At 40.6% G+C, this 25,874-nt stretch overlaps 1 protein-coding gene across 1 annotated transcript in view; it reads right to left on the bottom strand.

Annotated features, from left to right (window-relative positions):
- Positions 1-25,874, bottom strand: part of NEDD9 (neural precursor cell expressed, developmentally down-regulated 9) — a 240,101-nt gene that overhangs the window by 117,433 nt on the left and 96,794 nt on the right. The window contains exon 2 of the mRNA XM_044064852.1: positions 24,390-24,839. Within this exon, the coding sequence (XP_043920787.1) occupies positions 24,390-24,839 (450 nt within the window). The remainder of the gene's footprint in view (positions 1-24,389; positions 24,840-25,874) is intronic.

The raw sequence follows: 25,874 nt of genomic DNA, 5'->3' as shown, positions 1-25,874 counted from the left end.
GTTTACTTATCCAGTCACAAAGCTAGGTTGCCTCTGTTAAATTACTCTGATTCATTTTCAGCAAGCATGTCCAAATAGAAACAGCAACAGCTAGATAGACGCACCTAAAGAGAGCTCTTATTCTACAGATACAGTAAACGCTAACAATGGCCAGTGCAAATGGCCACCTGGACTGTTTATAGAAAAGGCAGGACCAATATGGGCATGGGAAAACGAGGCCATCACACAGAAGGGCTGAAGATTTAGACTGCATTTTTCCGCCCCTAACTCTTTGTAAAACATCTAAAAGGGAAATCAACATGTGCTACCACTACAGGCCCCCCAGAGTACACAGCCCCCACTGACCTTTGCCCTGGCCTTTCTTTAAACTTTGCACTGACAAGAGCAGGTGCTGATTCACTTAGTTCTCTGAAGTGAGCCGATTTCAAGGTAACCTTGGCAGGCCACACATTTCAGAAAAGGTTGAAAATGAAATGTTTACAAACCTAAAGAATAAACCAAATGATTTAGACTTAAGTGGATGGTCTTTTACCTGTCCACACTTGGCTTAAGAAATAAAGATGCTGTACAAAGAAAAGTTAATTTTATCTTTTTAAATGAACAGCTTGCCTTGTTTAGATGTAAAGAATTACTTCTGAACAATAGGATTCATGATGTATTACAAGTTCTCAGAGATTTAAGGTTTCGTGTTGCCCATGCATTCAAGGACTAATTATCTTTGCTTCTGTTTTTAACAGGTTTTTGGGAGTAACATGATTACCAGAAAAAGAATGCAACACTGCAACATCTGTAATTTGTTTGTGTGACTTTAAAATGCAAGATTAGCTGTTTCATAAAGACATGATTTTCTGCACTGTTTGCAGCTGATCCATGATGGAAAACGCATTAAAACATATTTTTTATGCTACATTTTGTGTGATCAAATGTGTTTTGCTTTTCTGATGTTTATGGAAAGATTCCACATGGCCTCAAAGTCACCATGAAAGCATAGTATGAGGGTGTACATAAAAGTCTCATCTTTACCACTTGGAAGTTCTCATAATGACATGTTATTTAGTCTGTTTTAAGACTAGTTGCTGGCAAAGCCTATGCTGTAGCAAGTCTGTACAAAGCATTTCCATTTTACAACCAATGTCTACTGCCAGCACTTGTATGGCCAAAGCTGTGCTTGAAAATGAACATACTTACCTGAATAGGGATAACTACTCCTCAGACATCTGAAAATACTCTTCCACAGGGTGGTAGAGCCATGGAACACACTAGTGGAAAGGGTTGTATAGAGCAAACTCATGAAGTTAAAGAAAAGGACATGGGATAAACAGAAAAATAATGAGGTGGTGGGGAGTGATGGAATGGAGACAGAAAATGAAATGCACTTAAACAATCTAGAATGGTTTACTGCCTCTGGTATCAAACAAATGTAATGTAATGACTACTAAAAGGAATAAACAAAAAGGAATAGGATTAGACTAGTATTCTATGTCCAGACACCAATAATTAAGACTTCCACTTTCCCGTTTTATTATTCTAGTTTAGGCTGAAACTTTAATGACAGAAGTCTTAACGTGTGCTCCAAGCACAGATACTATCTGAAAAATATGTGTCACATATACTTATTCTGAGATGACAAGTTTAGGCTATTTGAATGAAAGCTAGTTGCCTAGCTCAGAAATAAAGAATGTTAGTCTAATTAATTTTGTGCATTTGATTGTCCATGCGAGAATGTGACTGCGGTAAAATCACTTTAGAGAGGAGCAGATGCATCATGGGACAATGACAATAACTCCCACTGTAATTGTCTACATTTTTAGAATCATCCTTAGTAATAGCTCTAAATATCCCTTGCCACTGTAGCTGTAATGTTACCAGAAAAAAGTAGGCATCATGGATGATGGTTTAGTGACTGTTGTTGCATTTTCTGCACATATTCCACTGTGAATCTTTACATTCAGACTTTCCTAGAACCTCTCATAACAGGCTTTTCTTGAGGAATTCAAAGATAATGACTGGCCCTATGTAGAGTCACTATATACTTCCCCAAGGACACAATGGGTTACTTTATGAAAGACCTGTACGTGTCCTTTAGATCACGGACGTTGATGATGAAGGCTACAAATGAGTTCCTGAGAAAATGCTTCCTAAGATTACAGAATGGCTTTACATAACACAGAAAAGCTTGCATTCATAATGCTCAGGAATTGATGTTTGAATTTGTTTAGTACAAACCCAAAAGGTACTACATTACCAAGCTTTGGGGTCCACACTTGGAGGTACAAATATTTTCTGAGAGTAAATAAACTGCTGTTTGAAAATAAACTGCTGTTTGAAAGACTAACAACAGCTTGAAAAGTAGCTATAAGGTATGAGGATGGAGCATGAAGCTCAGCTGTTGAAAGTTTTGTCAAGATTGTTAGTGAAGTATTCTCCCTAGCTAGAACCTGTGAGCACCTTAGCTATAAGAATGCATACTTAGCAGCCTGCTTGAGTGCACTGCATTGGAAAAATGGTCAGGAATGGGAAAGTAAATCCCTGCACAGTCCCCAGCTCATGCTATTGTTTACATGACAATGTAAAATGCCGATAGGGGCTACTATCCCAATGCTGATGGAAATTAAAGCCATGGTAGTGGTTAAGGAGGCTAGCATGGGATACAGGGAGAAATAATGAAACTGTTATTAAAAAAACAAGAAAGAGCTAATGAACAAAGGCTCTGTCCCAGACCCATTGTCTCTGGTCCTACATAATATACTATATATATAAATATATATATGTTATACACACACATAAGTACATATACAGCATTACTCTGTGTGGGTGTTGCTGTAATAAATATAGACTATTAACTAACTTAAAAGAAAACTATAAATGAGGTGTGACTTCATCTTCTACCAAATACTTTCTCTCTATTTCTACAAAATAATTAGGCTATGCATTCCTCTCTCTAAACTGTTTGGACATTTGGTTTGCTGTATGGAACATTTTATCATAAAATCTTTTAATAACTTTAATGTCAGACATGCCTTGTTAAAGTTTAGGGTGTAGTGATGACCTCACTGGCTTACTCACTTAGCAACCACTTAGCAACAAGTGGAAAAGTAGCAGGGAGGAAAAAAACATTGTTAGAAATCCAAGCACTAATAGTATTTATTTTTAGAAATGCTGTGAGTTCTAGTCTAGTCAGCAAATATATGCCATGTATGACTGTATTGCCGGTGAGTCCTCTTTCCACTAATCAGATGACATGGTTTTATAACATGAGGGCAGAGCTTTAAGGAATTTATTAACACAGTCAATGTTTTATGATCTCACAGACACACTACTACCACAAGTTGTCAAATGCAATACTAAACTATTACTCACCAGGAGCTGTAACAACTGATGCAAGGAATTTGACAGGTAAGGACCCTTAGCCCCACAGTCCTATACTGCTTTTCATCCAACCTAGACTTTTATCACAAACTAGGCCAGATCGTCAGACAGCTTACTTTTTGCCATGCGTTCTCTTTAATTTCCATGATGTGTTTGTGCCGACTACACAAACAGCTATACTGGAAGGCTTTTCAGGAGAAAGAACTGCAGTCTTACTGGGAGAAAAAGAATTACTTCACATCTTTTCTCGCTGTATCTTTGCAAGCTTCAAAGCATGTTGGCTTTTTCTTTTTTCTGTCATATACTTACTTTTGTGAGGTACTAAGTCTTTGTAAATGTTCCCCGATTCCCAGCTTTCCCCCCCAAGGAGCAAATATGGGATTTTTTTTTGTTTCAACGCAGTCTACCAGGGCTTTACATAACAGCCCTACAGAAAATTAAATGTCATCCCATGGATCTTGTCTAGAGTCTATTACAAACTTGTTTCAAAACTAGACACATTACTCTACATGCAAATGCTGTAGGATTTATACAGGGATAATATCAGTTATTCTGTTTTGTGTGCTTGCTTTGGTAGTGCATAGCCTAAAATTGGAATAATCCTAGGGCAAGGATGACATGCAAAGTTATGAAGTCATTATGAAGGTAATGCTAAGCTGTAATATTTCTTACACAAGTCCTCACACTAAGAGTACTGCGCTTCGAGTACTACAAGTCAGCAAACGCCAGTGTTGTTAGTTTTGTTCCTGCTTGGTGATCAGCAATACTTGCAGACTTGTGCATCTTACATATTTTAGGCTAGTACTATGTAAAGCTGCAGGTTTATATTGTTTTGAACGACAGGTCTGATGAGCATGCTGAGCTCGAATGGCTTTAAGCCGCAGCCCTGGGCTATTAGTATAAACAGAGTTTTCACTGGTGCTACCAAAAGCAAGTAGAAAGAAAGTGAAGGTTTAATTAAATACAGACTAAATAAACATTACATTCTATCCTTTCTTAGGCAGTCTCATTTTTATATATTACACTAGCTTGACAATAGAAACACAATAAACATATCTAGTTTGCTTTTTAAGTGCATTTAACACTTGACTTTCTCACCAGCCTTTCCTTTCCCCATCTGCCCATGTTTCCATAAATGACTTTATGTATTTCCTTTCCATTACCCATTTTCATACTCCATCCATGGGTGTACAACCCTTTCTGTGAAGAATTCCCTTTCATACAACCCTTTCTGTGAAGAATTTCGTTTCATACAACCCTTTCTGTGAAGAATTCCTTTTCAAGAGCCAGGAAGTAGTCAGTCCCTCTAATCACTTGTCAGTGCCTCTTCCACCTCTCTCCTTCCTGTAAAGATCAACCCTTTCACATTTCCCTGACATGACCTTGTACAGCCTTTTTAAACCCGGTTTCTTCTGGTGTCTTGCTAAAAGACTTCCAATCATATCACTTTCCCTTCATCTAACACATTTTTCTGCTGACTTCTGTCCGGACTCTGATGTCCTTGCTCTTGTATTGCCTCCAGAATGCTACAACATACTCAAAGTGTGTCTGACTATAGACTGGTAGAGTGGGGCATTGCTTATTAAGTCTGTCTGGAGTCCATCACTTAAGATTACACTCCAGCATTCTGTTGCCTGTGGCCGCTGCTCTCTTACGTTGCTGCTATCAAATCCCAGTGTAATCAATACTCTACAACGTTTTATATATCTATCTATCTATACACATATATATATATATATATATATATATATATATGTATGGTACTTCGGTATTATCGCAACCAGATTTTTACGGACCTCGGACAGCAAGTGTATGTAATACAGAGAAGGGTTTTTAAAGTGTAAGTACTATTGTTTCATACTGTCTAGGCAGCAGGACCTGGAATAACAGCAAAATTCCTGTTCCTGTTTATTGCGTATTACCAACCTTAACTGTCTGTGAAGTGAAATGAAAATAGGTGGTACTACAAGAACGTCCTTACTGTTAGGACAAACAAGTCATCGTTCATCAGAATTACATATACCAAGAGACCACGACTCATACTTGTTGGACTGTGACTTTCAGGTCTGTTAGGGTTTCCTTACTTTTGTGTTGAGACTTTCCACAGCTCAGCATATATTTGAGGTTAACATACCTTTTTAGTGGTCATGGTGCAATTAGGCAGTTATTCTTCTGCCGTGTCTTGTCTGTAAAAGCGTACACTGCAGGCAGTCAGCAGAGCCATGTGTTACCATTTCATAGTACCTGAAAAGTGCTCGTGATTGCAGACCAACGTTTTTAGCAATACACATAACTTTACATTGTATACTTGCTCGGCTTGTCTCAACACCCATTTCCAGGACAGTACAATAAAGCATGCAGGTTGAAATAATTGCATATCATGTTTTTTTCACAACATGTGCTGCCCCGAGAAAGAACCACGCAGCAGGCAGATTTGAAAGAAGATAAATGCTGCCAGTGAAGTGCAGAAAGAAAGATGAGCAGTATGTTTTTTTTCAATTTTATTGGCATCACTACAGATAATACAGTGTTGTAGTATATGGTCACAAGTTACTCCACATTTCTCCAACATTAATGACAATATTTCAAGATCTTAATGTGCTTTTCACAACCGCGAATATCTGGTGGCGATAATACGCAAGTACCATCTATATATATATATATATATATATATATATATATATATATATATATATATATATATATAATGTTGAAATAATACTATAGTTTTTAAAATGATTGCTAATCAATGTCTAATATTTAGATGTGATACTAACATCAAAAACTTTTATTAGGATATGACCATTGTATTAGAAAGAGATAGATTTATTGTCAACTGCAATCGGTAATCTGTGTATAGCTATATCACCTGTCCTTTGACATACACTCCATTCATGCTCCTAATTTCTGGCACATTGTGCCCAGGTCATGTCTGAAAATGGCCCAAGGACCACTTCACCTAACCAATTACTATATAATTAAATAAAGTAGGCAGGACCTCAGTTTAACATCACTGTCTGCTGCTAGATGTATTACCATTTCTCAGCATATGCAACCAATCTTAAACTACTCAGTTAATTTGCTTATTTACAGTATTTTAAACATCCATATTATACATGTTTGACTGAAAGGCAAAATGCAGATTATAGTCCCAGATGGTAACAATTAATAAAATGAGATTAGGGTTGCTACAACTTGTATTAAGATTGTCAAAACACTGCAAGCAACTTGACTTGCTTGTATAACTTCAGCTTAACATGAATCCATTAGTAAGCAGAGCCTGCTATCAAATGCAAATGGCACCTTCCCTGGAATCACTGACTTAGTCTGATTCTCTCCATACCAAACAGAAATAGCTGTAAGAGAGACATGGCCTCAAGCTAAATGCCAAAAAGTGTATAGTCATCCCCTTTGGCAAAAAAAAAGTGCCCACAAATTACCACATAGGTGGTAATCCATTAAGTACAGAAGAAGTAATTAGGGACCTGGGGACCCAAGTTGATAGCAATCTCTCATTTGACAACCACGTGGCCAAAGTGGTTAGAAAAACATTTTATATAGCCCACCTAATCATGAAGGGATTCACATCCAGATCAGGGGAGGTCATCGTGCGTCTTTACTCATCCCTCATCAGGCCCATAATCGAGTACAATGCCCCTTTTGGGATGTACCTTACCAAACACCTGCAGCAACTGGAAAGACCCCAAAAGTACCTCACCAAGAGGATCAAAGGGCTCAAACAGATGCCATATGCTGCCCGGTTAAAGAAACTCCAGCTCTACTCAGTGGCATACCGCCTGCTCAGAGGTGATCTGTGCCTGACGTATAAAGCCATGTCCAACCCGGAATTAAGGGACATGCTGCACCTCAAAAAATCCAAATCCCATCGAGCTACGTGCTCGAGAGACTTGAACCTCAGCTCTGAAATAAATAGGACATGCTGGAGGGACAGATTCATAACCCAGAGGCTCCCATCACTCTGGAATAAAATCCCAGACCAGGTTAGGCAGAGTCCTTGATGAGTGGATGGGAGGTTGTAGGTTTACCCCGGGTATCACTTCTGTGTCACTGTTAGACAGAGGCACAGTATACTAACCTCGAAAAAGGGCATAGCAAAATTAATTTAAAATGGGTGGCGAAAGCCAAACATACTCTGGCTAGGCTTATAAATGCCCTAGGGCAGATGGCCTAGTATGAACCTATGAACCTATTTTCATCTCTGTGTGGAGGAGACAAAGGAAAAATTAAATCAGTACCATTCACAGCTGAAAATCAGAATTCTTACACCACTGCTGTTTGTTCTATCTTCCTATTTCTTCCTCTGTCACCTTATACTCTGTGGCTGCAAACTTTCTTGTCAAAAATCTGATGTGAAATTGTTAAATGTACTTTGTGGCATTATATAATGTAGCAGCAAACCTAGAAACAGCTGTCTGATGAAGACTTCCTGGCCTCTTTATTAATCCTCTCCATCTACAGCAAAAAAGGGGGTTATGTCTGATTTTTGTCACACCATCCTTTCTTCAAAATTCCATTGTGCCTGCCACATGCCATTTTGGATTGAGCTAACCAGCATACAAAAGACAGGTAGGTTACTATTTTAATATAAAATTTGTGTTAAGCCATTGTTACAGAATAGCAAATCTGATGTTTTTCTAAACTCTACCACAGCTGCTGCTAATACATATTATAGAGCAGTGTGCAAGAAATAGGAAGCAAATTTCAGTGTCAAAATATAATACAGCATTTTACACATTCTCACAGTAAACATATTTGTCTATTGTGTACTAATACAGGTTAATTCTTAACCAGCTTCTCGCTTCCACATGAATACAAGAAGAAAAACCTAGAAAAAAATAGGGGAGTTGGAGGTGGCTGTGTTAGCAAAAACAGATACTCTACTTACAGCTCTGGTATTATGAAGAATACCCCTATGTTTTACATCTGATAAGAAGAAATCCATCTTTGGTATCCCTTAGGAGTGAGTCCCAGGCTATTCCATTAGAATATGCTTCTCACAGCAATGGCTCCAAAAGAAAATTTGGAGAAGACACGCAGTTTAGAATGCCTCACAATGGTGTTTAGAGATGACACGGTAACAGGAGTTCAAATTTAGTTTAAGGTGGCTTACGGAAAAAGCCATATAGATGGTAACTGCTCTAGTGAAATGAAACATTGGGGTTGGTGAGAGTATCCATTTATACTTAATCCAGTAAAAGAGTATACATTTAGCCAACTACCTGGACAAGGCCTGTCTTGTGACCTGCCAAGCCATGTTGTAGCAAAAGATACAAAAATCAGTTCATCCTCCTTCCAGGGCCCATTCCTATCCACCTTGATTCTAAGTTGTGTGCGAACATCCATCCAATGAGGGCGGTATTCAGTTTGATTAGCATAGGCTAGAAAAAAAACTGGTAAGTTACATGTTTGGTCTAAACTGGTTTTCATGATCATCTTGGGCAAAAAAGACGGATCACTCCTGACAGTCACTCTCTCCTTATGGGGAAGACTAGCAGGTACAAAGGTTTGAGTCACCTGAAGTTTTGAAATTCTTTTAGCAGAAATGATAGTCACTATGAAAAAAGTTTTTTAAGACTAGAAACCTTGGCTTGTCTGACACTATTGTCTTTAAGGGGGAAGGCTAAGTGTTTCTGGCATAAAGCAAATGTTCCATGGGGAATTATGTCTCTTTAAAGGAGAACCAAGTTGGAAAGTACCTGAAAGAAAGGTTTTGAACAAATGCAGTAAAACTTGGGAAAATAGTCTTGCCTATGTAAAATGTAAACATTATTGCTAAAGGCACCTTCCCAGTGGAATAGCTGAGCATAGTGTTGAAGATTTCTGACAAGTACCATAGAATTTGGGAATAGGCACAAAGAAAAGGTTTACACCCAGATTGGTAGCCCAGAGAAAATCTAGTCCATGTTTCCTTGTGAATCAATTGATTAGGCAGCCTCTGGCCAGAGGAGATAATGAAGGACACTCTACGCAATAAGTCATAGGACTTATTGGTCAGTGGAATTAAGCATGGCATGAAGTTTGGTGTTAGCTTTCCCTAACTGATGAGATAACATTTTGGAAAGAAGGCAAATCAATGAGCCCTTGATGAGATCTTGTTAAAGAACAGTGAACTAGGCCTGCCTGTATCAGAAGTTTGCATTAAGAATTATGTGGCCTTTTGTAGGCTGTCCTTCTGATTAAACCTTGTTATCACAAAAATAGGAGAAAGCACAGAAGCATACAAGTGACCAGCCAGAAGCAGGTAAGGGCATTCACTGTTCGCCATCCCAGATAAGGTATGAGGAAGAAGTACTTGGGACACTTGGACTTGTTTGTCAAGGTAAATTTTGGCTAAAGAAAAACTAAGAAATCATCTTGGTCATTGACAGACTGAATGACCACTTCTGAGGCATTAGGATGCAGTAGATTAACCTGTTAGCTAATTATATGAACTTTTCTAGAATGTGAGTCACCACCAAAAAGTGATCCGATTGAATAATGCACAGCTGCAAGCCTTCATGGTCTTACAGCCGAATAGGTAAGTGCATATATTTCTCTTCTATGTTGAGGTACTTGGCTAATCCCATATTTTCTAACTGAATGAACAAAGCACACCAGGGAAAGATGGATTTGAAAGGCTTGCAAAGTCTGCCCTTATTCAACACACTGATCTGTAACTGAAACCCATGAAATGTTCCTGCCCCTGAGCAGTTTGCCCTTCAAAAAAAAAAGGATCAATGCATCTGTGGTAGCTGTTGTCTAAGGAGTTTTTCAAGAAAAAAAATGGTTCACTTTTGGAAGAATGAGAGGACCCAGACACCAAGCTAGGTGAGACATAGCAGGAAAATGGAGAAGGTCAGTACGTTGAGACCACTGAATTCAACAAGTCCTCTGCAGGGTTTCATGTGAACTTTGACACAAGGAAGCATAAAGATCAATGCTGGTATAAGTCTTAATATTTTGAGGTGCAATTCCATGGTTAGACCATGGAATAACAGAATATGAGAGACCACGTACCTCAGACACTGAGGTTTATCATGTTTTAGAGGGAATGGTCAACAAATGTCAAAACATGAACTAGTGGAGGGGGTTAGGGTTTTACAAGTTTCATCACCATCCAACGAGAAGAGAACAGCCTGAGCAGAGATCCCATTTGTTGAATGAGAACAGACTTGGTTGGAGCAGCCATGAGCCAATTATACAGAGTAAGGGCAACTTGATGTTTTCTCCACTGATATCAGGTGATGACTGATTCGGGCAGCAAGGCCACTGGCAAGGCCACTGCCTGTAATGCCAGCATCGGAATTGGAATAGGAGAGACTAGTGACCATCCCATCCCATCCATTATGGTAGCCAAGACAAGATCATATTTTAACAGAAGTATGAATGGAAAATCCCTGACTGGAGTGAGGAAGTCAAGTAAGGTCTGAGGTGGGAACAAGGAGAGCCTGGGCCCTGGCTGTGCCCACTGACAAATACTCCACTACAGTAGTAGATGACAGTTTCGAAGACTCCACAGGGTGACTCGCCATCTCTTTAACAAACAGCTTTGGAAACGTGTATGATAACTATGAAACTAAGAAAAATGTATTGCCATTTTGCTCTCAGTGCTTTCCCTACTTTCTGTGCCTTTGGCTTTGCCTCTGTCTACTTTATCTTTTCAATTGACTGACTGAAAAATATACTGCAACAGAATTACATATTCTTTCCTTCCTGGTACTGCTGCCTCCACTGAACACTATTCACAGTAAAGTTGTATACTAAAGACTGCTGGAATCCCTTTGAAACAATACATAACAAGGGAATCCCTTTGAAACAGTTCATATCAAGGGAGTGTAACAGGAAAGATGGCTCTGGTTTTATTAGCTTCTGCAACAGAATTCCGCTTTACAAGTAGGTGGCTTTGCAGGTTATGTGCACGGATTTCAAGTTAAGTAAAAATGGATCTTGTAGCCTAAGGATCACAGTGGATTCTGAAAGAGGACACCAAAGTAGGAAGACTTACAAAATACATTTTATTTAGTACAAATTGACAACTTCTGTATGAAGCTGTATTTAATTAAGTATAAATATTTAACAGTAGGACTGTAGTAACATTTACGTAAGTTTTATATACTATACAATATTTATAGCAGCAACCTTTTTAAATAAATAGATCTCATGCAAGTATGTGACTTGAAAAGAAAAGCTGGACATTTTAAATAAAAAATGTGCAGTGGGGAAAGGAATGTTGGCCATTCCTGACAATGTAAATTAAATTAAAATTTAAACTATTCTTTTCCATCCAAGAACTTCCTGTGTTCTTCTCCCAGTGTCTGCTGTGCAGTACTATAAATAACCAGGACCTATTTACAAGGTGGTTAAAGGTGTTTGTAATTAGCTATTTTTGTTTTAAATTTATATTACTGTGTTTGCAGCATATAGAGGTATAAGAAGCATGCCAACTTAAATGCAGACTGAAATGTTTAGTAAATCATATGATATGCAACTATTCGTCACAAAAGTGAACGACTCTCATTTTTATCTTGTTTTGCACTCCCTTCTCTTTTTCCCAAACCTACTCCTTTCTATCCTTTTCATTTTTAATTATCCTCCTATTTTGACCTCTTTTTTTTCCTTTCTATTCATTTTCTCCCCTTTTAACTTACTCTTGTAGTTCTATACTGATTTCTCTTGCCCAGCAAAAAGCTATATTTGCCAATCTATTTTCTTAATGTGTATACGCTAGTATTTATTCCTTATACCAACCTGAAAAAATAACACAAGTTTTAACCCCATTATACTTAACTGTTAATGATAAGAAAGTAACCGAATGTGGTTTTCCAGTATGTATAACTAACTGAACATTACTAGAAGTGGCACACACACACACACACACACACACACACACACACACACACACACACACACACACACACACACACACACACACACACAGTTAAATCCCATGAACTTAGTTCTGGCAAGCTGACATTCAGGATCATGCATTAGAGATTGTGGGATTCAAACCAAGGTCTACCAGATGGAGTTCATTTACAGCTCATTACTCTTAAGCACTATGCATAAGTGCCATTCACTACATAAAAAACAGACAGAAAGGCATCTTGGTGCATTCTTTTGTTCATAACCCTTGGTAGAACTACCACATCAATTACCAAAGTGACACTTCAAACTTGAAGAGTCTGCCCCATTGATTAATATAATGCTTAGCTTTTTGTGTTACTCACATGAATCACTGCAGAGAAAAATATATGTCCTAATCGGGTAGTATATTAACTGTGCAACAACAAGGAAACACGGAATTGGGAGTTCACCATTGTGGCAAGACAGGTTGCATTTATATAATGCAAACATGTGATGCTACACTTCAGTGTCTCAGCATTACTCCAAACCTCAGCTGAATGACAAAAAATTGCCTGATCTGGAAAATAAATTAAAGGATTGTAAAAAGCATTCTGTTTATTTAGAAGATGGCAGCACAATGTCAGGTCTCAGATCTCAAAAGTGGAACCAAGCACAGACTGACTGAGTACAGAAATCTTCCAAATTACAATGCTTGGAAGCTTACAGATGCACAACACATTGAGAAAAGCAAAACATTCTAGCTGTAAAAGTCCTGCTCAGAATACTAGTATGGCCTGGATTCATATAAACTGTCTGCAGCTGCTCAGGCCCTGTGCATGGGCTGAACCACCTAGAAAAGTACTGTACATTCCATAAACGTATCTGAATGCTAAGGAGTATGGACATATTCAGCTACATACCTAAAGGAGTCCAGGCACGAATTACAGTACAAATGGTGTGCCCTATAATGCATCCAATTCACAAATTCATGAACTGTGGAGTAAAATGTGTATGAGTGCCAAAAATATAAGAGGGGGCAACTGTAGACTAACAACAAAAAATGAGGCACTGAAGTAACTGATGTGGCGTGGGCACTGCTGTTTGGTGTAGCAGGTCAGTACTGAAGAAACCATTAGCCTGCCATGTATGTACACTGTTGCAGAGTGTCATAATAAAAACATTAAAATGGTGCATATTTCAGTACATTGATACAAATGCATCTCTGTGCAAAAGCAACACATGCTATCCCTTCCTCACCAGTGTTAATGCTATTCTCCTACCAATGGTGGTTTTTACTCTACATGTACATAAATATCATTTTGATTAATTTTTCTATTGTGAATTTTTCCATGCCCTCTACTGATAGGAATGTGTAATCTCAATTCTCTGTATCTGTATAGCATCACATTCATATACAAGTTAGTAACCTGTATTCATATATAACAGGATAATTTCATAGTAATTTCATAGGTTAATACTAAGCTAACTGCCCTTGCGAGCCATTTTAAGCCTAGCCAATTATCCCGTGTGAGACTCAAACCCTGCACCTTGTGTTTGTAAGGCAAGCACCTTAGCCATTAGGCCACCCTCCCAACCGCTACCTGTTCTCTGACTTAATAATGCCATTGTATATATTTTGCTGTACTTGTGGTATCTGTAATATGTTCTTTAATGTAATAATGTATTTGTACATATATTATACTGTAATATGGTATGAATTATCATATATATGTACATTTCTCACAGTAATTGTATTTGTGGAGATTTTCTCCCTGCGGCCTTTTCTGAAAATGGGTAGCATTACCTAGTCAGACTTTCCTAGTAAACAAATGCCAATAAATAAATGAATAAATTCATAAATAAAGGGAGTAACTATATTTAAATTACATATGCTCTGCAGTTACAGCCAGAGTGCAAAAAGGTTTCTGAATCATACTTCACCACGACCACAGAGCACTAGGCAAGCTAGCGCTACTACTGTAGCCATGCAATACGACTCACCTCGCGCAGTACGAGCACTAAAAGACAACATAATACTATGTCAGCCAGTCACAGCAGCCACCCTCAGTACTTCAGGTTTCAGCATTCACACATCGCTTTCAAACACTGTGTCTGTCCCCAGCAGGGCATCTATGTCAGTGCTCTGCAGTAGGCAGCAGCTATGGTGTTACTAGAAGTCTACTTCACCATCTGTACTGTCAAATGGACATCCCCCCCCCAAAAAACAAACAAAAAAACAAAAAAAAGGACAAGCACTGGGGTGCCAAATACATGCATGCCCTACAGGTATCTTAACATCTTCCTCCCTAACACTGTTGCATGCATTGCACAAGGGATGAAGACAGTGCACAAAGGTGTACTAGGATTCCTGACCGGTGTGTCTTCTTCATAGGTTCATAGGCAAGTACTAGGCTAATGGCCCTGGAGCCAGTGCAAGCCTAGCCCAATAGTGTTCCCAGCCATCTGGCTTACCAGACGTTAGTTCCCTGTGCCCCTAATCTAGCAATGCAATTGAAGTAATCCCCAGGGTGAATTTCCTATTTCCCATCCACTCATCAAGATTTCTCTTGAAGAGGGCCAGTGATGTGTTCTGCTTGACATGAATGGGGAGTCTATTCCAGAGTATTGGAAGTCTCTGGAGTCTCTGTACCCACATGTTCAACTGAGGTTTTACTGGGTTAGCTTGTTTTCTCACTCATCCTAAAGACATGTCAATAGTGAACTGACAATCTTCCAAACTGCTCATGGTGTATGTGTGTGTGTGTGTGTGTGTGTGTGTGTGTGTGTGTGACTGTGTGTATGAATGGACATCATGATAGGCTTACATCATGTCCATGCCTTACGTCAACTGTGTGCCTGGATAGGATTCAGTTTCTCTGTGACCCTTTACAGGGTAATAAAGTATATTGGCAGGTCATGCTTACTCAACCTGGCGGACATGCTTTGAAAATGTCACCAAAGTAATGGATGAAGATAAAATGGTACACACTACACAAGTCAACCTGGCCAAAGCTTTTCAAAGAATCCCCCTCTCAGTTAAGAAGGAAACCAAAATAAAATGGGAATAAAACCCTGTGTCACCCACTGGATTGGCTATTGATCACATATAAGATGCCAGAGATCAAAACAGGGGAAGCTACTTCCAGAAAGAGATCAATCACTAATGGAGTTCTCCAGGGTTCAGCACTGGGACCTCTCCTGTTCAGATTATACTTCTTTGAATTAAAGGCCAATGCCAATGGGCTCTGGTTAACTACGTTTGCAGATGACTGCAAGTTAGGAGCAGTCATTGAATCCACAAATGACTTGGCCATCCTGCAAGAAGGTTTGTCCAAAACAAATAACTGGTGCTAAAATCATTGACTGAAACTAGATACCAAAAAATGTATTATCCTATGCTTTGATCCCAGGGAACTACCACACTGACAATGCACCCCTAAGAGTTCATACAGTTGTTCAGGATTTGCTGTTGACCAATATATGCCCATTGTTGTAAAAAAAGTCTACATTGCGCAGCTTATAAATGAAGGGATTGTGTGTAGATCTAGGGATGCCATTGTCCCCTTTTACTCAGCCCTCATTAGGCCAGTCATTGAGAACAATGCTCACTTTGGCATGTACTTGTCCAGCCACATGCAACAACTGCAATACCCACAATGATGCCTTACTAAAAGGATACGGGGCCTAAACAACATACCCTACATGGACTGATTCAAAGTCCCATCACTATACTCAGTATCCTACAGACTTCTAAGAGGTGACCTGTGTCTGGCATATAAGGAATCCTCAGACCAGATGGTGATGAACCTACTGCACATCAGCAAGTCAATGGCATCAGAAATACTCTACGACATCAAAAGAATAGTTTGGAGGAGCAGGTATATGTCACAGGGGATATCACTGCCCTGTAACAGACTCCCTGTCCATGTAAAACAAAGTCATCCATGCCCACATTCACATGCAACTTGGATCTATGGATGGATAATGGAAAATTTACCCCAGGACTGCACTATGTATTAATAATAGACAGAGGCAACTCCTAAATGCTTTACCCCATGCATAGTTCCCCACAAACTATCTATGATATGGTTACAGTTATTCTTACTAGGGCTAACATATAATTATAAACAGTGGCCTGGGTAGGGCCAATAGGATACCAAACGGAATAGGTCCATTAAATGCACCGAAAGAGAAAATGCTTAGGCTTAAAATGACCTGCAACAGAAGCTAGCCTAGTACTTACCTATGAACCTACACATTGGAAAATGAATGAATGAATAAACAGACAAACAAAGAAAGAAACAAGTGAAATACACAAGAGTACTGCAACTCCATAAAATTAATCCAAAGTATTCCAGAAATTCAGATTCGACAAAGTCTAACTGGTGGAGGTACTGCTAGTACACAGTTTTGAACATTTTTATGTGCTCTGCAGTCCAAATCTGCATACTTTAACAGCATCGGATATGCAGTTATAGAAGCTTATATTTTTAGATCGTCTTTAAACTTGCACAAAACATTTAAGACAACTATAGTCATTAGTTCCCCAGGATACAAGATTCCAATTCTGGCACACTTAAGTGCGGCTTTGTATAAAGGTTAAGAATAAGGGTGATAAATTTGTTCCTTGCGACATGTCCTGCAAAAATTTTATAGACAGTTTAGAACTTTTTGATGTGACGTTCAAAGCAGCACTCACAGCAGTCACAAGTTTCTATAAGCAGACTTTAGCATTTTGTAATAGTAGCAGTTACATAAAATGTAAACATTCAGAAATCACTTTGTTAATTCAATCCCCAGGAAATCAGTTCCTGAGGCACAGCTACCACTTGTTTACTTTTTACCATATCTGAATACGGATCATGAATATTCAACATTCTATAATGTCAGGAGCAGTGACAGGTGATGTCACACAACACAGTTCACCTGACAGATGACATCACATAAAGTAAATATGTGATAAGTACATAAGTATTTATGGTAGGTACAAAACTGTACTATGTTCATCTTGCATACAGCTGCAGTCATAACAGATGGGTAGAATCCCAAAGCTAAGTAAGGGTGGTAGGCACTAAGTGGAACTAGGAGGGGCTAGGATGCCCTGCAGGACTGCTGTGGCAAAGCCCGGTCTAGATTTTGAGTATAGTGGGAGGTGATAGTGCTTGGAGAAAGTGTGCACTGAACTCCAGGTGGCTGCTTCCAAAATGCCCTTGGGTAGGGACCCCCCTGAGGAAGGCTGCAGAGGTAGCTGTGGCTCTGGTGGAGTGGGATCTGATGCATGCAGGCACAGTTTTTCCATGAAATGAGTAACAAAAGTGTATGCAGTGGGCTATCCAGTTTGAAATTGTCTGTTTGGAAATAGCCTTTCCTTGAGCACCTGCAGCATAGGACACAAAGAGTTGCTCAGATTTCCTGAATGGCTTTGTCTTGTCCAAGTAGTAACGAAGTTGTCTGTGAATGTCCAAGGAATGTAGTAGTCTTTCCCCTTTGTTTTGTGGATTAGGATAAAAGGTAGGTAAGTGGATAGTCTGATTCAAAGCTACACTGGATACTACCTTTGGCATAAAGGTAGGGTTGGTTCGTAAGGAAACTCTGTCCTGATGGAAAATGATGAATGGTTGCACAGCCATGAGGGCCTGTAGCTCCGAAACCCTGCGAGCTGAGGTGATAGCCAGAAGAAAGGCTGTTTTCCATGACAAGTACTGTAACTCTGATGAAGAAGCTGGCTCGAAGGGAGGAAGGGTCAGCTTTTCCAATCTACGAGTTGAGGTCCCAAGCAGGGACTGGTGGTTTCCTTGGGGGTTTTATATTCTTTGCCCCTCTGAGGAACTGCCTTAAGAGAGGATGAGAGAATAAAGGAGGATCTGTGTTGTATTGTGCAGAAATGGCTGAAGTGTGGATCTTGATGGAGGAGAAGGAAAGTCCATTGTTTAACATCTCAGCTAGGTACTGTAAAATTTGAGGTATGTTTATCACCCAAGGATTCTGTCCCTTTTCTTGATTCCAGGCACAAAATTGTTTCCATTTGGTGGAGTAGGCCTTTCTAGTAGAAGGTCTTCTGGCCTCCAAGATGACATCCTGCACCTCCTTGGAGAGGAGAAACTGTTGGGAAATCAAGGAATTCTCCATGCAGCTAGATTTAGAGTTTTGAGATGGCTGTGAAGAGTTTTGTAGTTGTGCTGGGACAACAGAAGAGGGACTAGAGGCAGGATCCATGGTGGGGAATGTGTCAGGCTCTTCAGGAGCGGATACCAGTGTTGTCTTGGCCAGTCTGGAGCAATGAGAATCATTTTCAGCCTCTCTGCTCTGCCTTTTAATAGAACTTTGGGCAGCAGAGGAAGAGGCGGGAAGGCATAGACTGTCAATGTTGCCCAATTGAAGGAAAGTGCGTCCACTTTCCAGGCCTGTGGATGATAGGTCCTTGAACAAAATTTTTTCAACCTGCAATTTCTGTGGGTAGCAAAGAGATCTATGTCTGGCTGTCCCCATGCCTGAGTTATCTTTGTGAAAACTAGAGGATGCAACTTCCATTCGCGTGGATCTGTCATATTTCTGCTTAGGTTGTCTGCCAGTGTGTTTTCCTTCCCTGGCAGGAATTGTGCCTGTAGTTGAATTTTCAATTCCAGTGCTGTGTTCCATAGGATCATGGCTTGCCTGCACAGGGGGTATGAATGAGTTCCCCCCTGCTTGTTTATGTACCACATCACTGTGGTGTTGTCTGTCCTTATCAATAGCTGGCCTGGATGCAGTAGGTCTTTGAAGGTCATAATAGCCTTTTGCACGGCTAGCATTTCCTTTTGGTTGATGTGAAGGTGCTTCTCTTTTCGGGTCCATTTTCCCTGAATGCACTGATCTGTCATGTGTGCTCCCCAGGCGTAGTCTGAGGTGTCTGTTGTGATGATTTGAGTTGCTTGAGGTACACAGAAAGGAAGACCTGTGTTTCTTTGGCAAGCTTGAGCCCGCCACATAAATTCCTTTTGAAGGCATGGAATGAGTGGTACAATTGCTTCCAAGCTGTGGCTGTGTTTAGACCATATGTTTTTTTAGGTACCATTGTAGTTTCCTCATATGCAGCTTTGCACATGGGATTAGTAAGATGCAAGATGCCATGAATCCCAGAGCCTGCAGGATTTTCCTTGCAGTCAGCCTGGTGCAGTTTGCTAGTGTTCTGAAGTATTATATTAGTTGCCCCTACTTCTCTGGCGTGAGGTAGGCCATCTGGGTGTTTGTGTCCAAATTGGCACCCAGGAAAATTATCTTCCGAGAGGGTATTAGCCTTGATTTCTTTTTGTTGACTGTGTATCCCAGAGATTTCAATAACATTATTACATAAGCCAGATGTTTCTGAAGAATGTGCTTGCTGTCCGCATGGATCAGGCAGTCGTCCAAATAGGGATATATCTGTATCCCTTGAAGTCTGCAGTAGGCAATTACTGATGCCAGGCATTTCGTGAATACTCTGGGTGCAGTAGATAAGCCAAAGGGCAATGCAGAGAATTGATAATGGGTTGAACCTGCAAGAAATCTGAGGTATCTTCTGCAATTTTGCCTGATTGGGACATGCAGGTATGCCTCGTTGAGGTCCAATGTTACCAGCCAAGACTCCTTGCCCAGCATGGGAAGAAGTTGCTGTAGAGTGAGCATCTTGAATTTTGGTACGAGTAGGAATGTGTTTAGGATGGATAGATCCAAAATAGGTCTCCAATCTTTTCCCTTCCTTGGCACCAGAAATAGCCTGGAATAAAAACCTTGACCTTGTTCGTGCGTAGGTACCTCTTGAATAGCTTTCATGTTTATGAGATCTGTAATTTGCTTTTGTGCCTCAGCCCTTTGATTGTGTGGCAGGTTTGGCAAGCCTCTCATTTTTGGAAGGGTGTGAAAATGGAATTTGTAGCCTCTGTTTATAATGTCCAGGATCCATTTGTCCTTTGTGACAACATGCCAATTTTTGAAAATAATGCCAGCTTTCCTCCTAAGGGGGCTGCCATTTGAAACCTGGTTGGCATGCAAAGGGGAAAGTCATTGGGTTTGCTTTCTGAAAGATTGCGAGTTGTCCTCACCACCTCTTTGTGTAGGAGCTTGCCATTGTCTGCCTCTATACGAGCCTTGGGATTGTCCTCTGCTCCTCGGGCCTGTATCTGCCTCTTTGGGGTCTGTCTGTGGCAGGAAAGGACCAGTTTTTGGAAGGCCAATTTCTACTAAAATGTGGGGGTTGAACCTGTAGAAATTCTTTCACAGTTTGCATTGATTTAGCCTTTTCCTCCATTTTCCTTAATACCTCCTCAGCATTAGCACCAAATAGTACATCCTTTTGAAGAGGGACGTCTAGTAATTTAGCTTTGACATGATCAGGCAAGGCTTGTTCCTTGAGCCAGGCATGCCTATGTATGACTGATCCTGTAACAGCAGCTCTGCATGAGGCCTCTAGAGCATCAAAACCACATTGTAAGGTATGCTTACCCACCTGTTCTGCACTATGCATCAAATCCTGCAACTCCTTCAAGTCTGGTTGTTCAGGTTGTGACATTTTACTCTTCAATTGTGATAACAAAAACTGTTAGTATTTTAGCATATGAAACTGACAGTTTAAGGCCCTCATGGATAAGGTAGCCGAGGTATATACCCTTTTTCCCCACCTTTCTAAGGATCTGGAATCTCTCTCGGAAGGCAATGGATTTTTGGCAATGGAGGCCTTAACTCCCTTGGGGCCCTGTGAGATGGGTCAGAAGCATGGCTTTTCTAAAGAAATTGGTGTGAGTCAGGAACCCTGTAGTACCTGTCAGGCTTAACTGGAGCTGGAGGTAGAGAGTCCGGGTTAAGGCAGGCCTCCGAGTAAACATCATCTAGGATGTCCAAGACAGGAGGTATAGCCAGAGGCCTATGCTGAGGTAACAAGAGAAATTCCCTGAGCCTTTTCTTGGAATCTGAATAATCCTGGCCTTCCCAGTGGAAGTGTCCCCTTAAGGTATGCAAAGTTTCCCCAAATGAGTAATCCTCAGGGGGGGATACAGAAGGGATGGACTCCTCCGCATCAGAGTCTTCAAAAGGGGAGTAAGAATGTTCCTCATCATCAGAGTGCTCTGAAATAATGGAGCCCTGATCAGAGGAGGGGGCTTCCTCCACTCTGGGCCTTTTGTCCGGTGGGGGCTGAGAGCCTCTGATTAGAGTAATTAAATCCTCAGCCATTTTAAGCATCTGTTTCTTAGGCATGGGGCCTGGAGATGGGCCCTGTGTAGCTGGTCTCTTAGGGTGCATGGTTGCTTAAGACTTTGTGAAAGCCTTGATGGAGAAAGAAGAGGAAGGTCTGAAGACACCTTGAGTGGAGGTGGACCTGTCCACATTCTGAGTTTCAACGCCAAGAGTGGCTTGGTATCTGTAGTCGGGTGTGGGCGAGGAGCCTGCGACCTCGGGCACAGGAGACACCGTCAAAGAAGTGTCGTCGGTAATCAGGGGCTGCGTAGGCGCCTCACTGAGAACCGGACCACGTGTAGTCAGCTTTGGCGTGGTGTCTGTAGAGGCCGCGGACCTCGTGTGTCGGTCCTTGTCTTTGCGTTTTTTAGACAAAACCGGAGTCGGAGTATCCAACGACATAGTATAGTTAAATGCTTTCCCAAAATAATGCTGGGCGAACTCCGCCCGACGCTTAATAGTGCGTTTGTTGAATGTAGCACAAAAGCGACAGACCGAGACGTCGTGGTCTGGGCCTAAACAAGATATACAGAGGGAATGGAAATCCTTATGTGGTATTTGCTTCCCACAAGAAATACAATTATTAACTTTGTCTGACATCGGTCTGAGGCAAGAAAAGTTTCCCCAACGGGGTACTTAGCTTTTAAGAAGACTTCGGTTTCCAAATTTCATAATTTCAGGAGCTGGCCGACCGGCACTTGCGAACTGCTTCTGCTTCGGGCAGCGCACGGCAAGAAAGACTGAAGAAAATGGCGTCGGCTGGTTCCTTTACACCCCTGTCGCACTGACGTCAGGGAAGAAGCGACGACAACCGATGCCAGACCTAGATTTTGGAATTCGGCTGACCGAGAACCCGCCTGACAGCAGGAGAACCCATCTGTTATGACTGCAGCTGTATGCACGATGAACATCAGAGGGAGACCTAGATCTCCCGACTGGAGACTCATGCCTGACACTGGGTGACCTGCTCCAAAGAGGTTCCAATAATATCGGAGCCAAGGTCAACCCCAGTACAACAGATACCTTCTGCGGCTCCGAGGACAATGGAGCTGAGGAGGTAGTATCCATATCAGAGTCCTTCTCCTTCGCCCCGAGGGCAATGGAGCCGAGAATGTAGTGTCCATTTCCGAGACCTTCTCCTTCGGCCTCAAGGACAGAGGAGCCAAGGAGGAAGTACCAATTTACAAACCTTCTCCGATGGCTCCGAAGAAGCAGACCGAGCCAGAGATCTTTTCTTGGCCTTAGGAGGCTTAGACTTGGTACTAGTAGGCGGGGACGACTCCAAGGCCTCTTCAAAGGAGGGCTTGATCAGACCCTTCAAAATCAGTTTGTTTTTACGTTCCTGCAGTACCCTAGGGCTAAACACATGACAGAAACTGCAGGACTCTTGCAAGTGAATAGCACCAAGACAATACACACAGATAGAGTGCCCATCTGTGATGGACATTTTATGGCCACATTTAGTACACTTCTTAAACCCAGAGGGTTTATGTTCCTTCAGTTCTTTCGACATGGCAAGCAACTGCACCACACACAACCAACAGAGTCAAACACTAAGGGAGGGCGGGAAGACTGACAAACACTTGACAGGACAAGGAAACTCTAACTTAAATGCTTCCTGAAACAAATTGTTAACCACTAACACAACAGCAAATCACAACCAGGAGGGCACAGGAGAGGACTAGGTCCTCTAACTTAAACGGGCCTAGCCCACGAAACAGTAGGGATACCACAAACAGCTAAACTCTCAACCTCATGCAACAACTAATCAAGCACGAAAAATAGCTATGAAAATAGCTTTTGACAAAAAGAGACTGCTAAAATACTAAAAGTATTTAAAGGTATTTAAAATGGTACTTGGCCACAGCCAAGCGAGACCACGTCCTAACTCTACGAGCGGCAAACGAGATCTGGGGTGAGGTCGAGGTGCACCCTGGGATACCGGGTTAGCCCAGCCAATTAGAGACTTTGTGCTAGAATGTTTGGCCAAGTCGGAGCCGATTCTCGGCTCTGAACCCGTGAGTAAGGAATGTAGGCGAGATAGGACCACATAACATTGATTGTTTACAAAATTGATAAAACATAAATCTCTGTTCCAAAAAATCCATAAGATGGGCATTTAATATAAGTAACAACTGCAATGCAATGTTATACAAAGCATTGCTCTGCATGGAGACCCCAAAATAAATGTATCACCAGCTAGCATAACTAACACTGAAGACTTGCTGTATTTCTGACCAGGGTAACAAACTATTAATTAAAAGCAAAGCAACAGATTCTCACTTTATTTTGTTTTCTTATAACTAAATGTGTATGACATGATGGTTATGTAGGCCAATGGGGCACTTTCTGGGAGCCCAAGGTCTTTGGGGAAGATTCTCTCATTAAAGAATTATATTACATACCACAGTAAGTTTAAGGGCTGTGGTTATGGTTTACCTGTGTCATCTATGACTCGTACCTCGGTCAGCATCTACTTTCTCTCTCTTTGCCCCCAATGTCCTCATTTATTTTTGAATGTGTTGCCCTTGTCTATGTAACCATCCAGATAAATTCACAGATGTTCTTGGATGCCACCTTCAACATTCTGAAACAATATGATCAATTTCAGAAGAAAAAACTCAGAAATTAAAACCTTTAGAGCTGCATGTCTGGAATGACACAAGGGTCAAAGTGTAATCTTAGTAACATTTCCATGCACAATAATGGCAAACACTTGCTTTCTAACACACTGTGACCATCTTGTGCCATTTTGTAGCACTATCTTTACATTTAAGTTGAGAAGTATTTGAAAAAGGAATATTCAGTATTTATGTACTGGGAAAAACACTCATTTTGCACCAGCACACACTGAAATCGTGAAGTACAGGTAAGCAGTCAACAACAGGCTCATTGTTTATGAAATCCAATACCAGTATGAGGCATGCACAAGAAAACTTGATAATGTGTACAATTGCAAGACAGAATTTTATTAGATGTCGACTAACCTTGGTTAAGCGCTGTGCACCATCTGGTAATCCCCACATATTTTTCTGTGGTGAAGATAAAGCTTGGTGAACATCAGGAACATGCTGTCCATGGCCAGTGGGAACCTGATAAATCCCCTGACTTAAATGTGTGGGTGGCACCTGATACACTGGGCTTCTGTAATTCATTTGAGATGCTGGGATTTGGTAGAGTTGCTGCTGCTGAAATGACTGGTGCAGTGAATCTGAATGAGAAAGTTGCTGGCTTGGAGGACTATCAAACACTGGGCCAATTAAGAGTTTGAGGCGGTTTCCAGGTGCAATGCCTTGCCGACCATGTAAAGAACAAAGCCACCATCCTTCAATGCCCCCAGCATTCTGTTCAATCACTGTTAAAATATCTCCTTTACGGAAAGACAGTTCCTCTGGAGTCTCTGGGACATTGTCATATAATGCTCTTGCCATAACATTCTGGAGGAAAAAATAGTTACAGCAAAAGTTAGATAAATTTATAAATAAACTTTGCAAGAGAAAGACTAGTGTTACAAAATAACTTCATTTAAGTTCTAGGACTATGATTTAGGTTTGAAGATACAGCGTCTTTAATGTATTTTCAACTTCCAGCTAAAAGTTATAGAATATTTAACATTTGCGTTATTACCAAGAACATCGTTAACTATTTCAGCTTTACAGTAATTAGATATTACGAACTTTGCCTATACATTGTTCTTAAAGTTAATCTTTGATAGCTCTAATATGTTTTATTGATACAAATAATATGCATATGAGTGCTGTAGAATTCAAACTGTTTTCCAGCAGAGACACTCACTAAACATCAAACTGTCAAATTCCCAGGGTACAGTATGACAGATGTACACAACAATAACTAAACAAAGCAAACATGTGATACAGACCAGATAAATAAACACGAGTAAGGTCATCATATCCATGTAATTATCAACACAAACCATAGTCCTAAAATAAACAGAACTACACAAAAACAAAAATAAAAGTTTGAAATGCAGGTTAGGATCCCTTGAAATGAATACATAACTGCAGGGGCTCTGTGAGAGTGAGCCCACACATGGATATAAAAGGTAAGCACATGTGCTCAGTTTGTGTTTAGTGATAAAGTCGCTTCAAAGCATTCTCTTGCTCTGTGTGTGTCTTATATCATATTACATTAAATACAAGAAAAGATGCAAGATTTCTGATGTTGGGGAGTTCCTAATCTACTAGATATGCTCATTGAGGAAGACCTTAAGAGTTTAAATCAACTATAAAGTGCTACTCTGTACCCATCCATCCACAACCTCTTTTTCCCATTTTTGCACATGGGGTTGTGGTGTCACTTCAACAGTGACAATCATCTACAGCCAAAGTTTACATACACCACCAGGTGTATAAAGAATTAATTAACAATCTTTAGCAGCAAATGACATTCCTTTGAAAACGCCCACAGTGACATTACTCAGTGTTATGCATGAATCCTCATATGGATTGCTT

Source organism: Protopterus annectens, chromosome 3.part0 (assembly GCF_019279795.1).
Source record: "Protopterus annectens isolate FY-2018-M chromosome 3.part0, PAN1.0, whole genome shotgun sequence".
Classification (NCBI taxonomy): Eukaryota; Metazoa; Chordata; order Ceratodontiformes; family Protopteridae; genus Protopterus; species Protopterus annectens.
This window is presented reverse-complemented; position numbering and strand designations above follow the sequence as displayed.